This window comes from Tachyglossus aculeatus, chromosome 21 (assembly GCF_015852505.1).
Source record: "Tachyglossus aculeatus isolate mTacAcu1 chromosome 21, mTacAcu1.pri, whole genome shotgun sequence".
NCBI classification, from domain to species: Eukaryota; Metazoa; Chordata; class Mammalia; order Monotremata; family Tachyglossidae; genus Tachyglossus; species Tachyglossus aculeatus.
In genome coordinates, this window is record NC_052086.1 from 15,904,369 (window position 1) to 15,924,083 (window position 19,715).

The 19,715-nt window shown below is 50.6% G+C and overlaps 2 protein-coding genes across 3 annotated transcripts in view; one reads left to right on the forward strand and one right to left on the reverse strand.

Annotated features, from left to right (window-relative positions):
- SLC5A10 (solute carrier family 5 member 10) overlaps nt 1-19,715 on the reverse strand; it is a 166,462-nt gene that overhangs the window by 55,722 nt on the left and 91,025 nt on the right. The window lies entirely within an intron of this gene.
- FAM83G (family with sequence similarity 83 member G) overlaps nt 15,908-19,715 on the forward strand; it is a 57,496-nt gene continuing 53,688 nt past the window's right edge. The window contains exon 1 of the mRNA XM_038763167.1: nt 15,908-16,420. Within this exon, the coding sequence (XP_038619095.1) occupies nt 15,908-16,420 (513 nt within the window). The remainder of the gene's footprint in view (nt 16,421-19,715) is intronic.

Here is a 19,715-nt window from a genome sequence, read left to right on the forward strand (position 1 = left end):
GCTTAGAACAGTGCTTTGCACATAGTAAGCACTTAATAAAGACCATTATTATTATTATTATCCAGCCCACACATTCCTCTCCTCTAGTGCTAGCTTACTCACTGTGCCCCGATCTATCTCTCCTCTGACTCCTTTCCCATGTCCTCTCCCCCTCCATATTCACCTGACCACCACCCATCCCACCTTCAAATCATTAAGGTCATCTCCTCCAAGAAGCCTTCCCCGATTAAATCCTCTTTTCCCCATCTTACTCTCCCTCTGCATCATTTATGCACTTGGACTTGTGACCTTTGAACATTTAATATTCACCCCACCCACAACCCCACGGCACTTATGTATATATCTTTAAATTATATATTATAAATTAAGTATTTATTCATACTAACGTCTGTCTCCCCCCAGACTGTAAGCTCCTTATGGGTAGGGAACGCGTCTGCTACTTCTGTTGCGGTATACTCTCCCCAGCGCTTAGTACAGTGCTCTGCACCTAGTAAGCATTCAATAAATACCTTTGATGACTGATTATTCTACTCCTCCAAGTGTTTGACACAGTGCTCTGTACACAGTAAGCACTCACTTAAAAACCACTGATTGATTGCTTGATTGGGTGTGGGAGGGGGGAAAGGATGGCGAGGGAAAGAAAATACAGGCCATCCTGTCCCAGCTTGGATGGTCTGACCCAAACTATAAGGCACAAGTCCATGCAAGAATCTGGGGGCAGCAAAAATGAGTCACAGTGCTATCTTAGGCCCCATCTGAGCAGCTGCAGGAGGTGGTCACAGGTCCCGTCTGGGCAACAAACAGAGGAAGCCCTGAGACAATGGAAGTCAGACCATGCCACCATTACAAAGTGTAGGGGCCACAATGGGCTGAGGCCGGCTCACAGCTGGCGGGAGTTTGACAAAGAAAAAAGAAAAACCTCTAGTGCAGATAACCCACACAGATAATCCAGTTCTCTCTCATTGAGAGGCATGAGAGAGAGGAAGAGAGGAGGGGGAGAGAGAGACCTGAAGCCAGTGAAAGGTAGAGCGGGTGAAAAATGCCCAGGATGTACTGTTATAAGCTCAACCGCAGGAACGACTTTTCTTCAAAGGGAAGAGTTGCCTTAAAAGACCTCAGAGCAGGACACAATCTGCATTCCCTTTCAACAGAGAGAAATCAATCAATCAATCAATCGGTCGTATTTATTGAGCGCTTACTGTGTGCAGAGCACTGTACTAAGCGCTTGGGAAGTCCAAATTGGCAACATATAGAGACGGTCTCTACCCAACAGTGGGCTCACAGTCTAGGAGGGGGAGACAGAGAACAAAACAAAACATGTTGACAAAATAAAATAAATAGAATAGACATGTACAAGTAAAATAAATAAATAGAGTGATAAATCCGTACAAACATATATACATATATACAGGTGCTGTGGGGAAGGGAAGGAGGTAAGGCCGGGGGGATGGAGAGGGGGAGGAGGGGGAGAGGAAGGAGGGGGCTCAGTCTGGGAAAGAAGACAGAGATAAGAGAGGAAGGAGGAGAAAAGGAATGAAGGAAAGAGAGGAAAGGGAATGAACAGAAGGAGAAGCAAAGAGGGAAAAGAAGACTGGGCAAGCCCAGCAGCACCCGAGGAGGCACGAGAAATGGGAAACAAGAAAACTGAGCTTCAGACACAATACTGTCGGCACAAAACACGGTGAGTTCAGTTAAATGGGAGGAGAAGAGTTGATTAAAGCCTGTAAGTAGGACAAAGCAACCATTTTGGGCACTGCCCAGCTCATGGCCCTAATTTAGCTCAACCCTACCTCCGAGGGAGCAAAGAGTCATTGGCCATTTGGAAACAAAATGACTTATAATCACAGAGTCATTAAATTATTTATTTAGCCCATTAAAAGATGCCTAGAATAAAGCAAATGCTCTTTCGTTTCTGTGCTGGGCGTTTAATGCCAGACAATAAAAATCCAAGCCCCAAACATGTTTTTTTCCTTGTTGGTTTTTTTTTTTTTTAAAAAAAAACACCTCCAGAAAAAAACCCAGACCCTTAGACGTTACCCGATTTGAGCCAATGAGTAAAGGGAATGAGCAGGAAGGCCTCCCGGCCTCCAGGCTGCTGACAGGCCTGTGGGCACTAGCCACTCTGCCTGCTGGGCCAGTGTAGCCCTGAAGCCACCTCGCTAGCAAGGTAGAGAAGCGGTGTGGCCTACTGGATAGACCATGGGCATGGGAGTCAGAAGGATCTCAGTTCTAATTCCGGCTCCACCATTTGTCTGCTGTGTAACCTTGGGCAAGTCGCTTCACTTCTCTGTACCTCAGTTAACCTCATCTGTAAAATGGGGATTAAGCTTGTGAGCCCCACGTGTGGGACATGGACTCTGTCCAACCTCGTATCTACCCCAGCACTTAGTAGAGTGTCTGGCACATAGCAAGTGCTTAACAAATACCATTACAAAATAAGGTACAGCAGCAGTATATAAAATAATGCCACGCACCCAAATGAATAATAATTGATAATAATAATAATAATGGTATTTGTTAAGTGCTTACTATGTGCAAAGCACTGTTCTAAGCACTGGGGGGATACAAGGTGATCAGGCTGTCCCACATGGGGCTCACAGTCTTAATCCCCATTTTACAGATGAGGGAACTGAGGCACAGAGAAGTTAAGTGACTTGCCCAAAGTCATGCAGCTGACAACGGGTGAAGCCGGGCATGAAGCTGGACTCATTCTGCTCTGGTTCTGGTTGTCCTTCCGAGACTCTGCTTTTAGGCGGCTGAGGCAAATAATAATAATAATAGTAGTAGTAATAATAATAATAATAATGGCATTTGTTAAGTACTTACTATGTGTCAAGTACTGTTCTAAGTGCTGGAGGAATACAAGGTAATCAGGTTGTCCCACATGGGGCTCACGGTCTTAATCCCCATTTTCCAGATGAGGGAACTGAGGCACAGAGAAGTGAAGTGACTTGCCCGAAGTAATACAACAGCAGACAAGTGGCAGAGCCGGGATTAGAACCCATGACCTCTGACTCCCAAGCCCGTGCTCTTTCCTCTGAGCCACGCTGCTTCTCAAAGCCCCTGGTTGCAGGTCACAGAGCTATGGAGGGGCTGAGGAGCCCGGCACTCTCAGGCAGAGAATAAGCTGCCTTTTCAGGGTGGGTCTGAGCCAATAAATGAACAGCAATCAGCAGGCCCTCAGAACCTCCAGCCAGCTAACCTTCTCATTCATTCAATCATATTTACTGAGTGCTTACTGTGTGTAGAGCACTGTACTAAGCATTTGGAAAGTACAATTCTCCAACCTTCCCCCACCAGGTTGTCAGGGGCCAAACCACTGCCCAACAGGAAATTCCCACAACCCCGATGGGGCTACCAAGCTGCAGAGACAATCGAGCGATCCTATTTACTGAGCGCTTACTGGGTGCAGGGCACTCTTGGGAGGGCACAATAAACAGAGCCAATAGACATACTCTCTGCCCACACGAGCTGACAGTCTCGAGTCCCACTCCTCAGGCCAATCCAGGCCGTCTTAGCCATCCTGGATGTGGGCAGGCACAGGGTAGGGAAGCTGCTCGGCTCCGGTGTCACGATAGGATTTTGCTCCAGGCTGAGGAAGCCAAATGGGTGGGGTGGTTTGGTAGCTTCCAGGTGTCCCAGTCAGACCTCCTTGTCCAGGGAGTCATCCAAATCAAAGCAAATCTCCCTCTTGAAACAGCTGGATCCAAATGCACTGGCTTTGGGAGGCCATGGAGACTCAGGAACCACCTGGAAGACGAGACCGGCATGGGAGTGGCATATTCCATTTCTCTAGACTGTAAGCTGATTGTGGGCAGGGAATGTGTCTCCCAACTCTTTTGCATTGTCCTCTCCCAAGCACCCAGTAAGGTGCTCTTTTAGACTGTGAGCCCACTCTTTTAGACTGTGAACCCACTATTGGGTAGGGACTGTCTCTATATGTTGCCAACTTGTACTTCCCAAGCACTTAGTACAGTGCTCTGCACACAGTGAGCGCTCAATAAATATGATTGATTGATTGATTGATTGATTGATTGCTCTGCACATAGTAGGCCCTCAGTAGATACCATTGATTGATGGACTGATTGACTCAGCTCATTTCATGAGGGGTGGGGACAACTTTCCTCCCAGAAAGGAACAGCAGGCACTCCCTGGGAGGAAGACTGAAACATCAAATCACCATTGAGAGTCTTCCACCGGTCTGGCACTAGATGAAATTCCAAGTCAATCACAGGCCAGCACAGGCCAAACGCAGAGTCAGTGCCAGGATGGGCTATTGGATAAGTGCTGAGTGATGAGAGAACACTTAGTTCAGGACTGTGAAATCAGTGAACGATCAGTAAATGCTTGTTGATTGAAGGACAAAGTCTGCACAGGGCAAAGCTCAAGACGACCTCCACAAAATACCAAAGCCCCGTTTCCTAAGAAAGGAAGCGTGTCCCGCTCCATTTTCATTCCCCCCAAAACGGACTGCAAAACAGAAAAATCGGTCAAAGCTGGTCGTCGGAGGTTTTGTGGACCTAGACCTGTGATTGGTGCTCCTGCAAGGCTTCTTCTTGGTCCAGGATGTCGACTGATGGACAACTGCAGCCTGGGAGTCCTCTCCTCGCCTCCCCATCAGGCCTCTGGTCTGGAACCATCTAGGGGTTTCTCAAGATAGTAGCAGGGAAAACTCCTCACCCTGGGCTTCAAGGCTGTCCATCACCTCGCCCCCTCCTACCTCACCTCCCTTGTCTCCTTCTCCAGCCCAGACCGCACCCTCCGCTCCTCTGCCGCAAACCTCCTCACTGTGCCTCGTTCTCGCCTGTCCCACCGTCAACCCCCAGACCACGTCATCCCCTGGCCTGGAATGCCCTCCCTCCACACATCTGCCAAGCTAGCTCTCTTCCTCCCTTCAAGGCCCTACTGAGAGCTCACCTCCTCCAGGAGGCCTTCCCAGACTGAGCCCCCTCCCCATCCCACCGCCTTACCTCCTTCCCCTCCCCACAGCACCTGTATATATGTATGTTTGTAAGTATTTATTACTCTATTTATTTATTTTATTTGTACATATTTACTCTATGTATTTTATTTTGTTAATATGTTTTGTTTTGTTCTCTGTCTCCCTCTACTAGACTGTGAGCCCACTGTTGGGTAGGGACCGCCTCTACATGTTGCCAACTTGGACTTCCCAAGCGCTTAATACAGTGCTCTGCACACAGTAAGCGCTCAATAAATGTGAATGAATGAATGAATGAATGAATAGGTCTGGAAAAACCTAAAGTGGAGTCAGTTGAGTGGGTGAGAAATGCAGTCTTGTGGCTGCCAGGGACTGCTCTGGAGAGAGGCTAGTGGGCAGGCACCACTTCTGCCTGCATGTTTTGGGGGGGTTTTCATGGTATTTGTTAAGTGCTTACTACGCGTCAGGCGCCGCATTAAGTGCTGGGGTAGATACAAGCTAATCAGGTTGGACGCAGCTCATTTCCCACATGGGGCTCACACTCTTAATCCCTATTTTACAGATGAGGGAACTGAGGCACAGAGTTGAGTCCTTGGAATGAGTTCTGCTGTTTCCTATATCTTTATGAGAAAAGGTCTTTCTGAGCCAAGCTTGACTGTTGTGAATGACTTATAAAGAAGTAGGTAGGAAAAGCTGGCTTCTTTCACTCTCAGTCTTCTCTTTAGGCTGGAACCACCCACTTCCTCTCCACCTCAATGGCCACATCCTGGTTCAAATGCACAGAATCTAATTCATTCATTCATTCATTCAATCGTATTTATTGAGCGCTTACTGTGTGCAGAGCACCGTACTAAGCACTTGGGAAGTACAAGTTGGTAACATATAGAGAGGGTCCCTACCCAACAGTGGGCTCACAGTGTTGATTACACTCCTGTATCCATGTCCTCACTGGTCTTCTAGCATCCAGCCTCTGCCCTCTTCAGCATATAATAATAATAATTGTGGTATTTATTGAGTGCTTACTATATGCCAGGCGCAGTTCTGGGACAGATACAAGATAATCAGGTTGGATACAATCCCAGTCCCAAGTGGCGGAGCCGGGACTAGAACCCAGATCCTTCTGACTCCCAGGCCATGCTGCTTCCCTAGCATATACTCCTTCCTGTCGCCCAGATCATCTTCCTAAAATATCATTCAGCACATACCTCTCCATTCATTCATTCATTCATTCAATCATCATCATCATCATCAATCGTATTTATTGAGCGCTTACTATGTGCAGAGCACTGTAGTAAGCGCTTGGGAAGTACAAATTGGCAACATATAGAGACAGTCCCTACTCAACAGTGGGCTCACAGTCTAAAAGGGGGAGACAGAGAACAAAACCGAACATACTAACAAAATAAAATAAATAGGATAGATATGTACAAGTAAAATAAATAAATAAATAAATAGATAGAGTAATAAATATGTACAAACATATATACATATATACAGGTGCTGCGGGGAAGGGAAGGAGGTAAGATGTGGGGGATGGAGAGGGCGATGAGGGGGAGAGGAAGGAAGGGGCTCAGTCTGGGAAGGCCTCCTGGAGGAGGTGAGCTCTCAGCAGGGCCTTGAAGGGAGGAAGAGAGCTAGCTTGGCGGATGGGCAGAGGGAGGGCATTCCAGGCCCGGGGGATGACATGGGCTGGGGGTCGATGGCGGGACAGGCAAGAACGAGGTACGGTGAGCAGATTAGCGGCGGAGGAGCGGAGGGTGCGGGCTGGGCTGGAGAAGGAGAGAAGGGAGGTGAAGTAGGAGGGGGCCAGGGGATGGACAGCCTTGAAGCCGAGGGTGAGGGTGCTCATATTTATTAAGCACTTATTTATTGAGCACTTACTGTGTGCAGAGCACTGTACTAAGCACTTGGGAAATACAAGTCGGCAACATATAGAGACGGTCCCTACCCAACAATGGACTCACAGTCTAGAAGGGGTAAAACCACCCATGGCTACCCATTTCCCTCGTGGCTCAGTGGAAAGAGCCCGGGCTTGGGAGTCAAAGGTCATGGGTTCAAATGCCGGCTCTGCCACTTGTCAGCTATGTGACTTTGGGTAAGTCACTTCACTTTTCTGTGCTTCAGTTACCTCATCTGTAAAATGGGGATTAAGAATGTGAGCCCCCTGTGGGATAACCTGATCACCTTGTATCTACTCCAGCGCTTAGAATAGTGTTTGGCACATAGTGAGCGCTTAACAAATACCATCATTATTATTATTAAGTTGCAACTCCTGACCATAAACTGCAAATCTCATCACCACCTTTCTCCATCTTAGATTTTGAGCCCTAAGGGGGACAGGGACTGCTTCTGATCTGATCTGATCTGAATGATATGTTGCCAACTTGTACTTCCCAAGTGCTTAGTACAGTGCTCTGCACACAGTAAGTGCTCAATAAATACAATTGATTGATTGATTGATTGATCTGATTATCCTATCTCTATGCCACTTCTCAACTCAGTCTTTGGCCCAGAGTAAGTGCTTAACGCCATCACTGTTATCTTATATACCTTCTCTCCTCATTCCACTACACCCCACTTCATGTCCTTTGCTTTTCCCTAGCCCACCTTAATAAACAATAATAATAATAATAGTATTTGTTAACCGCTTACTGTGTGCCAAGCACTGTTCTAAGTGCTGGGGGAGATCCAAAGTCATCAGTTTGTCCCACGTGGGGCTCATAGTCTCAATCCCTGTTTCACGGATGAGGTAGCTGAGGCACAGAGAAGTGAAGTGACTTGCCCAAGGTTACACAGCAGACAAGTGGTGGAGCTGGGATTAGAACCCATGTCCCCTGACTCCCAAGCTCACTCTTGCCACTAGGCCATGTGGCTTTGGTGGGATGTGTTAAATGCTTACTATAATAATAATAATAATAATTTTGGTATTTGTTAAGCACTTACTATGTGCAAAGCACTGTTCTGAGCACTGGGAAGGATACAAGGTGATCAGGTTGTCCCATGTGGGGCTCACAGTCTTAATCCCCATTTCACAGATGAGGCAACTGAGGCACAGAGAAGTTAAGTGACTTGTCCAAAGTCACACAGCTGACAAGCAGCAGAGGCAGGACTTGAACCCATGACCCATGACTATGTGCCAAGCCCTGTACTAAGTACTGAGGTAGATACATGACAAGCAGGTCAGACACAGTCTTTGTCCCACAAGGACTCAAAGTCTAAATGGGAGGGAGAACGTGCACTTAAAAACCCCATTTTACAGTTGAGAAGTTGAGTGACTTGCCCAAATCATCCAGCAGACAAATATCAGAAAAGGGGTTAGAGCCCAAACCCCAACTCTGAGATTCAACCTCTTTTGATTAGGCCATGCTGCTTCCTTCTAACTGTTCTTCACACTAAATTTTTCTACTTTAGATCCCTAGCTCATGCTCTTCTCCCTTCAGATTCACAAGACCATGGCTCTCCCCATCATCAAAGCTCTCTACAAGCCCCCTTCCTCCAGGAAGCCTTCCCTCATTAATTTTCCCCAATTCAACGACCACCAACAGCAATTAAACACTTACACCCAACCTGGCTAATAATATTAATAATAATGGCATTTGTTAAGTGCTTACTATGCGCCAGGCACTGTATTAAGCACTGGAGTAGATACAAAGTGATCCTGTCCCTCACAGTCGGAGGGTGAACAGGTAGTGAATCCCCATTTGACAGATGAAGGAACCAGGGCACAGAGAAGTGACTTGCTTAAAGTCATGCAGCAGACAAATGGTGGAGCTGGGATTGGAACTCAGGTCCTGCTAGTACTTCCCAAGCACTTAGTACAGTGCTCTGCACACAGTAAGCGCTCAATAAATACGATTGAATGAATGAATGAATAGTATAGCGCATTCTACTTTTGCTCATTTTCACTTATTTATTCACCTTGCATATTCCCACTATTACCTAGTGCATTCTTGTTCCTTCTCCTGCTCCCAGGGTATATAAATAATTTGCCTGCTTACCTCCCCCATTCGACTGTAAGCTTCTTATGGGGGCAGTGACCATATCGTTTGTTGCTTTTATTGTGCTCTTCCAAGAACTTAGTTGAATGATCTGTGCATCTTGTGCACTCAATAAGTATGATTGATTGAAGGTGAGGTAAGGCCTACCCCCACCCACCCTATCTCCAACCCCCCCAAAACAGTCACTGTCAACAGACAACCAGGAGAGGGGCTCTCCCAACCCAAATGCTTTCCCTCCTTGCCCCAAACTAGACATTAATTTATCTTCTGCTCCTATTTACACCCAAACCCAACTGAATTCCAGCTCCTGACTACATTTTTCCTACCTTCCCAGGAAGCTGGAGTCAGCCACGACCAGCCTCAATTCCACTTTAAATACATATAAACCTTTCCAGGACTTGGCCGCACTTCGTTGTTTTTCTCTTTTTTTACTTAAAAAAAATATTGCCCTCTAGCTTCCCCAATCCCCTGACCACAGGGTTGGGATCAGTATTCCTGAGCCATCTCTTCCCCTAGTTTCTATTCCCTGGATTTCTCTAAGTTCCCCATCTGGATCCGGATTCCCTGTGCCGTGATCCCAGCTCTGCCCCAGATGGCATCATTTTATCACCTCCCAAATCTATCCAGACATCTAGCCACATGGCATGAAACCCAAGTCTAAGCTACCCAAACCCAAACATGGCATCCAATTTGGTCCTTTGACTAGTTATAAAATGGCCCTGCACTGGCAGCAAACACATGCTGGAAAGCCCACCTGACAAGGAGCACATTTTAATGGGCTTGTACAAATATAATAATAATAATAATGGCATTTATTAAGTGCTTACTATGTGCAAAGCACTGTTCTAAGCACTGAGGAGGTTACAAGGTGATCAGGTTGTCCCATGGGGGGGCTCACAGTCTTAATCTCCATTTTACAGATGAGGTAACTGAGACACAGAGAAGTTAAGTGACTTGTCCAAAGTCACACAGCTGACAATTGGCGGAGCCGGGATTTGAACCCATGACCTCGGACTCCAAAGCCCATGCTCTTTCCACTGAGCCACACTGCTTCCCTGTCATATCCCGACAATCACACTCCTCCCTGCCAATGCAGCTGATTAAAGGCTCTCTGGGTATCAGATGTAGCATCATACAACCCACCATCTGACACCAGTGTCATTGGAGCCCCTGGCCAGAGGCTGACACCTGAAACAAAGCAGAGGGCAGCTCACCTTTTGGGTCCAGCTCCTAGTTTCTCTGTCAGTCAATCGTACTTATTTAGCGCTTATTGTGGCGGAGCAATTAACTAAGCACTTGGGAGAGTACAATACAACAACATAACAGGCACATTCCCTGCCCACAATGAGCTTACAGTCTAGAGGGAGCTTAGAGTGTGGCCAAGAGTCTCCTTCTTCCACTGCCCCAGCCTGCTTATCCTTCTAAACACGCTACACAGTCTCATGTCTAAGCGCCCTGAAAGTCCCAGAGGCAGAAATGTTCTGTGGAGACTGGCTGCCATCACACACAAGGCCCGGCTCCACCACTTGTCTGCTGTGTGACCTTGGACAAGTCACTTAACTTCTCTAGGCCTCAGTTACCTCATCTGTAAAATGGGGATTAAGACTGTGAGCCCCATGTGCGACAGGGACTGTGTCTAACTTGATTACCTTGTATCTAAGTGCTTAGGACGGTGCCTAGCACATAGTAAGCGCTTAAAAAAAACTGTAAAAAAGAAAAGACTAGCCCCGCTATCCTATCAACTCCATTAGAGAACCACAGTGGGCATCAGGTAGCAGTGGGTGGCATGCCACTAGGGTTTCATTTGGACAATGCCTTGCTTTGTCAATTGTGAAGCACAAAACTACTGCTCAATCAGTGTTATCTATTGATAATAATAATAATGATGGCATTTATTAGCATTTACTATGGGCAAAGCACTGTTCTAAACGCTGGGGAGGTTACAAGGTGATCAGGTTGTCCTACGGGGGGCTCACAGTCGTCATCCCTAATTTACAGATGAGGTAACTGAGGCACAGAGAAGTTAAGTGACTTGCCCAAAGTCACACAGCTGACAATTGGTGGAGCCGGGATTTGAACCCCTGACCTCTGACTCCAAAGCCCGTGCTCTTTTCACTGAGCCACGCTGCTTCCCCAGTGATGTCTTACTGAGTCCTAGGCAGCGCACAGAACACTTGGAAGCCTAACCACATCATTCATCTAAGATGTCGGAATGTTATAAACACCTCACAGTCAACTGACAAATAGTATTTATTGAGTACTTTACTGTGTGCCGAGCACTGTACCAAGCGATTGGGAGAGGAAAATACAACAGCTGGTAAAGATTTTCCCTGCCCACAAGGAGCTTGCAGTCTAGAGGACTAGCACTCCTACAGAGCTCTATTAGGAGGTTTTTATTTGAAGTACAACTGCTTTGACTGTATTTTCCGCAGTGTTATTGCCCATGGTGATGATATTAATATGCTGCACATTCAAAGCCATAACAAATTTTAAGTGTACAATTACTAGCCAGGAGTCCCAGCACCCCTCTCTGATTCTAACCACGTTGCAATCCCTCCAAGAGAGTATCTGGGCAAGCAGGCCACCAGGGGAGGTGGGCGCCAGGAGCAGGCCACCGGGTGAGGTGGGGGCCGGGCGAACAGGCCGCTGGGTGAGGGCAGACCACATCTGGTAGGTCCTGGTGAGGTGGGGGATGGATTTGGTAGGGGCCGGGTGAGGTAAGAGAGACCGGGCGATCTGGCCACCGGATGGCCACCACTCCCACGGCTTCAACTATCATCTCTACGCTGACGACACCCAAATCTACATCTCTGCCCCGCTCTCTCTCCCTCCCTCCAGGTTCGTGTCTCCTCCTGCCTTCAAGACATCTCCATCTGGATGTCTGCCTGCCATCTAAAACTCAATACGTCCGAGACTGAACTCCTTATCTTCCCTCCCAAACCCTGCCCTCTCCCTGACTTTCCCATCACTGTTGACGGCACTACCATCCTTCCTAACTCACAACACCACAACTTTGGTGTCATCCTCGACTCTGCTCTCTCGTTCATCCCTCATCATCCAATCCGTCACCAAAATCTGCCGGTCTCACCTCCCCAACATCACCAAGATCCGCCCTTTCCTTTCCATCCAAACCGCTACCCTGCTGATCCAATCTCTCATCCTATCCCAACTGGATTACTGCATCAGCCTCCTCTCTGATCTCCCAACCTCCTGTCTCTCCCCACTTCAATCTATACTTCACGCTGCTGCCCGGATCATCTTTGTGCAGAAACGCTCTGGGCATGTTACTCCCCTCCTCAAAAATCTCCAGTGGCTACCAATCAACCTACGCATCAGGCAAAAACTCCTCACTCTCAGCTTCAAGGCTGTCCATCACCTCGCCCCCTCCTACCTCATCTCCCTTCTTTTCTTCTCCAGCCCAGCCCGCACCCTCCGCTCCTCTGCCGCTAACCTCCTCACTGTGCCTCGTTCTCTTCTGTCCCGCCGTCAACCCCTGGCCCACATCCTCCCCCTGGCCTGCAATGCCCTTCCTTCACACATCTGCCAAGCTAGCTCTCTTCCTCCCTTCAAAGCCCTACTGAGAGCTCACCTCCTCCAGGAGGCCTTCCCACACTGAGTCCCCTCCTTCCTCTGCCCCTCCTCCCCCTCCCCAACCCCCTCGCCTTACCTCCTTCCAGCACCTGTATATATGTTTGTACATATTTATTACTGTATTTATTTTACTTGTACGTATTTACTATTCTATTTATTTTACTTTGTTAATATGCTTTCTTTTGTTGTCTGCCTTCCCCTTCTACACTGTGAGCCCGCTGTTGGGTAGGGACCATCTCTATATGTTGCCAACTTGTACTTCCCAAGTGCTTAGTACAGTGCTCTGCACACAGTAAGTGCTCAATAAATACGACTGAATGAATGAGAGAGCAGGCCGCCAGGTGAGGTAAGCTGGGGCAAGCAGGCCACCAGGTGAAGTAGGAGAGGCGGGCTGCTGGGTGAGATAGGCCCAGGTGAGCAGGCCACTAGGTGAGGTAGGAAAGACGGGGCGAGCAGGCCACCAGGTGAGGTAGGCCTGGGCGAGCAGGCCACCAAGTGAAATAGGAGAGACTGGGTGAGCAGGCCACTACATGAGATAGGCCCAGAGAGCAGGCCGCCGGATCATCATCATCCTCATCAATCGTATTTATTGAGCCCTTACTATGTGCAGAGCACTGTACTAAGCACTTGGGAAATACAAATTGGCAACATATAGAGACAGTTCCTACCCAACAGTGGGCTCACAGTCTAAAAGGGGGAGACAGAGAACAAACCAAACATACTAACAAAATAAAATAAATGGAATAGATATGTACAAATAAAATCAATCAATAAATAGAGTAATAAATATGTACAAACATATATACATATATACAGGTGCTGTGGGGAAGGGAATGAGGTAAGATGGGGGGATGGAGAGAGGGACGAGGGGGAGAGGAAGGAAGGGGCTCAGTCTGGGAAGGCCTCCTGGAGGAGGTGAGTTCTCAGCAGGGCCTTGAAGGGAGGAAGAGAGCTAGCTTGGCGGATGGGCAGAAGGAGGGCATTCCAGGCCCGTGGGATGAGGTAGGCTCAGGCTAGCAGGCCGCTGAGGGAGGTAGGCGCAGGTGAGCAGGCCACTGGGTGAGGTAGGAGAGACGGGACGAGCAGTCTACCTGGTGAGGTAGGCCCTGGCGAGCAGGCCGCCAGGTGAAATAGGAGAGACTGGGAGAGTAGGCTGCTGGGTGAGGTAGGCCCGGTAGAGCAGGACGCTGGGTGAGATAGGAGAGACGAGGCAAGCAGGCTGCCCAGTGAGGTAGGCCCGGGAGAGCAGGCTGCCAGGTGAAATAGGAGAGACTGGGCCAGCAGGCTGCTGGGTGAGGTAGGCAAGGGCGAGCAGGCTGTCAGGTGAGGTAGGCAAGGGCGAGCAGGCCACCAGGTGAAATAGGAGAGACTGGGCCAGCAGGCTGCTGGGTGAGGTAGGCCGGATGAGCAGGACAGTGGGTGAGAAAGGAGAGACGGGGCAAGCAGGCCACCAGGTGAAATATGAGAGACTGGACGAGCAGGCTGCCGGGTGAGGTAGGCAAGGGTGAGCAGGCTGCCAGGTGAGGTAGGCAAGGGCGAGCAGGCCGCCAGGTGAAATAGGAGAGACTGGGCGAGCAGACCGCTGGGTAAGGTAGGAGAGATGGGGTGAGCAGGATGCCAGGTGAGGTATGAAAGATGGGGTGAGCAGGCTGTCAGGTGAGGTAGTCCTGGGCGAGCAGGCCACCAGGTGAAACAGGAGAGACTGGGCCAGCAGGCGGCTGGGTGAGGTAGGCAAGGGCGAGCAGGCTGCCAGGTGAAATAGGAGAGATTGGGTGAGCAGGCCGCTGGGTTGAGGTAGGCCCGGGTGAGCAGGACGCCGGGGGGAGGTAGGAGAGACGGGGTGAGCAGGACGCCAGGTGAGGTAGGAGAGATGGGGCAAGCAGGATGCTGGGTGAGGTAGGATCAGGTGAGCAGGATGCCAGATGAGGCAGGAGAGACGGGGCGAGCAGGACGCTGGGTGAGGTATGAGAGATGGGGCAAGCAGGCTGTCAGGTGAGGTAGTCCTGCGTGAGAAGGCTGCCAGGTGAAATAGGAGCAACTGGGCCAGCAGGCTGCTGGGTGAGGTAGGCAAGGGCAAGCAGGCTGCCAGGTGAAATAGGAGAGATTGGGTGAGCAGGCCACTGTGTGAGGTAGGCCCGGGTGAGCAGGACACCGCATGAGGTAGGAGAGACGGGGCGAGCAGGATGCTGAGTGAGGTAGGATCGGGTGAGCAGGACACCAGGTGAGGTAGGAGAGATGGGGCGAGCAGGATGCCAGGTGAAATAGGAGAGACTGGGCCAGCAGGCTGCTGGGTGAGGTAGGACCGGGCGAGTGGGCCGCCTGGTGAGGTAGGCCCGGGCGAGCAGCAGGTGTGAACTTAGGAAGCGGGCGCCAGAGTTAGCCCCATGTGGGTACTCTCCCCTGGCTGTCCGGGCCGCTGGGCCCCCAGCCCGGGGGCAAGGAGTCCGGGGGAGGCCGCAGGGGCGACAGGAAGGGACAGGAGGGAGGTGGGCTGGCAACAAACAGGGGGGACGGACGAGGTGCAAGGCTGTGAGGGCCTCAGGGCAGGGGGGCGGGGGCACGGGCCCCGCAGGTGGGGCGGGGCGGTGAATCACCTCCTCCCCCTCCCGGTGTCCCCGCCTCCCGGTGTCCCCTCCCCCCGGGCGGGCCGGCCGGCCGGGCGCTCTCCCGCTTCTCCTTTCCGTGTCTCTACCTGTCGGGCCGAGCTCTGCAACCGGCCGAGGAGCCCCAGCGTGCTGCGCAGACCCCCGGGTAAACCCACCGGGACGGGGGAGGGTCTGCACGGGGACCCCCGGAGAGATCCCCCCCAACCCCCGGCCCCTTCCGACCTCGGGACGCTCTGGGATCGGTGCCCTCGGCTGCAGTTGGGGCGAGCCGAGTGTCCGAGTCGCAGCCCCCTGACTCTCCCCATCCCCCCAGTCTGGGACCCTCCCCCCTCCCGTCCTTCACCCCCGAATCTGGGGTCCCCCCGGCTTTGGGAGGGTCCCCCTGTCCTCTCTCCCCGGACTGGCGACCCCTCTGTGACCTTCCACCCTCTCTGTCGGGCTTTTCCATCCAGGTTCCTTATGGGCAGCATCGAGGCCACATCAGCGAGCCCGGCATCCTCCAGGGGACCCAGTCGCCCTCCTGCCAGCCCCACCCCGGGGAACAAGTTGGACCGTCCGGTGGAGAAAGGAGCGGACTTTCCCTAGCAAGGCGGGGGACACCGGATAGAGAAGAAGAAGGAGAAGAAGAAGAAAGAGGGGCCTGCCTGGATTTAATCAGTTTCCCCCAGTCCTCTCTCCTGTGACTTCGCCGGGACTGCCCGGTGCATGTGGCTGGGGGCTTGGGGGCAGCCGCCGCTTGAGGGTCGAGGGGTGAGGAGGACGGGCGAGCAGCCATGGCCTACTCCCAAGTCCAGTGTCTGGACGACAGCCACGTAAACTGGCGGTCCAACCAGTCCAAGCCAGAGTTCTTCTACAGCGAAGAGCAGAGGCTGGCCCTGGAGGCCTTGGTCTCCCAGGGGCCCGAGGCCTTCTACGAGGTCCTCAAGAAAGAGAACATCCGGGACTTCCTCTCGGAACTGGAGCTTAAAAAGATCCTGGAGACCATCGAGACCTACGACCCGGGCTCGGAGGATCTCCGCGGGTCGGGGAGCCCCGGGGGTGGGGGCCGGGGCCCCGAGCCCGAGGAGGAGGAGGCCGAGCCGGGAGGGGAGGTCGAGGACTTGGTCCCCTCGTTGGAGTACTGGCCGCAGAAGTCGGACCGCTCCATCCCGCAGCTGGACATCGGCTGGCTGGACACCATCGCCTATCGGGGGGTCACCCGGGCCAGCGTCTACATGCAGCCCCCCATTGACGGCCAGGCCCACATCAAGGAGGTGGCCAGGAAGATGATTAACCAAGCCCAGAAGGTGAGCCTGGGCGAGCGGGAGACCGGTCCGTGGCCTTGGGGGCTCGGAGCGGGGGTAAAATGAGACAGTTCTAGGGGAGAACCAGTTTCCTGCTCCATGACTCTCTCCCCGTCAGTCCGAGGCAGGGGACCGATCGAGGCTATGCTGTCCTCAGTTAAGGAAAGAACGGTTAGTGTGAGCCCAGAGGGAAATTGATGAGGTGTAAAAACAGAAAGCATCCACAAATTCAGGGCACCATCGTTATTATTATAATGGGGTTTGTTGTACAGCCTCCTTTACTCGCCTTTGCAGGAAGCTTTGTACCTGTCTGTGATGCTGCTTCATTTGAGAGAAGAAACCCAGAGTCAAAGGCAGATCATTCCAGAGCTAGAGATGGCGTTCATCAAGCCAGATGGCCTTATCAATCAGTCGGTTGGATTAATCTGTTGTTCTTATTGAGCACTTATTGTGAGCAGAGCACTGTACTAAGCGCTTGGGACGGCATAATACAGCAGAGTTGGTAGACACATCCCCTGCCCACAAGAAGCTGACAGTCTAGAGGAAGTGTCCCTATCTCTCCTCCCCCAGAGTCTTATGGAAAAGGGTCTGTTGTCAGAAATGGACTCAGTGGGAAAGATCTCTGATGTGGCGTGACAGAGTTTGAGGGGATGGAGGTGGGCTTGGTAAAATCTAAGATGGAGCTATGGGTGGTGGGTCTTGGATGATTAGTCCAGAGCACATGTTGGGAGATGAAAGCTCTAACCAGTCAAAAAGAGATCGCAAGGCAGAGCGTGGGAAAATCCGAGATTTCATAATGCCTGAAATCTGTATCATGGTCCTGAGTCGCCGTGTGACCTCAAGCAAATAGTTTTATGGCTGTGCCGCCGTTTTTTCCAGTGTAAAATGGGAATGTAATTCCCACCAACTATGGTCCTGTCTCTGCCGCGGTGTCCGGGAGGGCTCGGGGGGCAGCGGAGGGCATGGTCTTGGCTCAACTGAGCCTTAAAATACAACCGGGCAGGAATGCCGAAATGGAGGGTGGGGGACCGGTCAATGACCCTTCCCAACTTAAGTCCCTGTTGGACTTAGCGACACCAGCATGGGCTGCTGCAACCTGGTGGGCTGTTCTTGAGTCATTCTAGGGCATGCTGGGTGAGGGCAGCAAAGGAGGAAAGAAACCATGGGAAGAGGAAGCCCTTTATCTCTGGGAATACCGGGTTATTCCGTGCCCCTCTCTGCTGCTCCTCCGCACTCTGACTCCCTACACCCACCTGCCAGCTCCCCCTGTGCTGCCCCTCTGGGCTTCAGAGCAGAAGCAATAGCTAAGTGAGCAGGGGAGTGGAATTGATTCACTTCTATCCTGGGGACCGATTTAAAGACCGAAATTGCCACATTTCCAGCCTAGATTTTTGTTTTGTTTTGTTTTCCTTCAGAGACTCCGCCAATGCCACAAGAGACAGTGAGACTCTGAGGGATTGATGTATACTTTCTTAATGGGCTCTTCACCCCACATTTGGTAAAACAGGCCTTCTTTGATGTAGTCCGGTCTCAAATGGGCCAGGTTATAGAATGTGTCGGGCCTGCGTATGGATAGCCACCCTCTGTCTTTTGAACAGAGAACCGAACAGCCAGCTCAGATTTGCTGGTTGAGTTCCTGAAAGTCTCCCTATTTTTATGTTGGTTAGTACTAGCACTTGTCAAGTCGGGGAAGCGGTGTGGCTCGGTGGAAAGAGCACAGGCTTTGGAGTCAGAGGTCAGGGCCTGTTGTTGGGTAGGGACTGTCTCTAAATGTTACCGACTTGTACTTCCCAAGTGCTTAGTACAGTGCTCTGCACACAGTAAGTGCTCAATAAATATGATTGAATGAATGAATCGCAGCTCCGCCAATTGTCAGCTGGGTGACACACCTGTATATATGTTTGTACATATTTATTACTCTATTTTACTTGTACATATTTATTCTATTTATTTTATTTTAATATGTTTTGTTGTCTGTCTCCCCCTTCTAGACTGTGAGCCCACTGTTAGGTAGGGACCATCTCTATATGTTGCCAACTTGTACTTCCCAAGTGCTTAGTACAGTGCTCTGCACACAGTAAGTGCTCAATAAATACGATTGAATGAATGAATACGTTGCCAACTTGTACTTCCCAAGCACTTAGTACAGTGCTCTGCATACAGTAAGCGCTCAATAAATACAATTGAATGAATGAATGAATGTGACTTTGGGCAAGTCACTTCATTTCTCTGGGCCTCAGTTCCCTCATCTGTAAAATGGGGATGAAGACTGTGAGCCCCCTGTGGGACGACCTGATCACCTTGTAACCTCCCCAGTGCTTGGAACAGTGATTTACACTAGTAAGTATGCGCTTAATAAATGTCATCGTTATTATTAAGTGCTATGTGCCAGGCACTGAACTAAACCCTGGGGCAGATACAAACTAATCAGGTTGGACACGGTCCATGTCAGTCTAAAGCCCCATTTTACCGATGAGGTAACTGAGGCACCAAGAAGTGAAGTGACTTACCCACAGCAGATGAGTGACAGTGGCGGAATTAGAACCCAGGTCCTTCTGATTTCCAGGCCCAGGCTCTGTCCTCTAAGCCACTATGCTGTTTGGTATCGGGGGGGACGGTGCAGATGGTGAAGAGGTGGGGAGTCTGTTAACTTCAGTCCTCTCAGGTTGACAAACCTGCCCAGGATGATCTCTGATCTCTACAGACGCACACTCAGAGATGGAAGATGTAGGTCAGAAGCAGATGAGGTCACGTCCTGACTGCATATCTGCCTGCCCTCCTTAGAGCCATCCTGCCCCTCGGGACATCCTGGCAGCTCTGCCTCCACTGACCAGAACCAGGTTGAGCTAGGATAACTGCAGGGAACCGGGCAGTTCCCAAGTTCATTCATTCATTCATTCAATCATATTTATTGAGCACTTACTGTGTGCAAAGCACTGTACTAAGCGCTTGGAAAGTACAATTCATCCATTTTAGACCTGTCCCCACCAGACTTTTTTTCAGAGCGGCTAATGGAGAAAGAACTAGCCCTGCTTGAAAGTTCTTCCTCTCCCCACCCCTGCCGCCCTTGTCTCTCAGCAGCCACGGCCCGGAGCACTGGATTGGTGCTGGATTTGTGAATTCCAAAAGATGAGGCCTCATTTTAACCTGGGGGAAATCTTAAACTTGGTGGAAGCTGGAAAGTGAGGGCAAATAGCAAAATACTCCCAAAATGAGCAGCTGGAAGGAGGGAGAGGCGAAACAACTGAGGTGGGCTGCATCCGAAAAAGGCTGTGAAGCCCACTGGGGCCACAGGGCC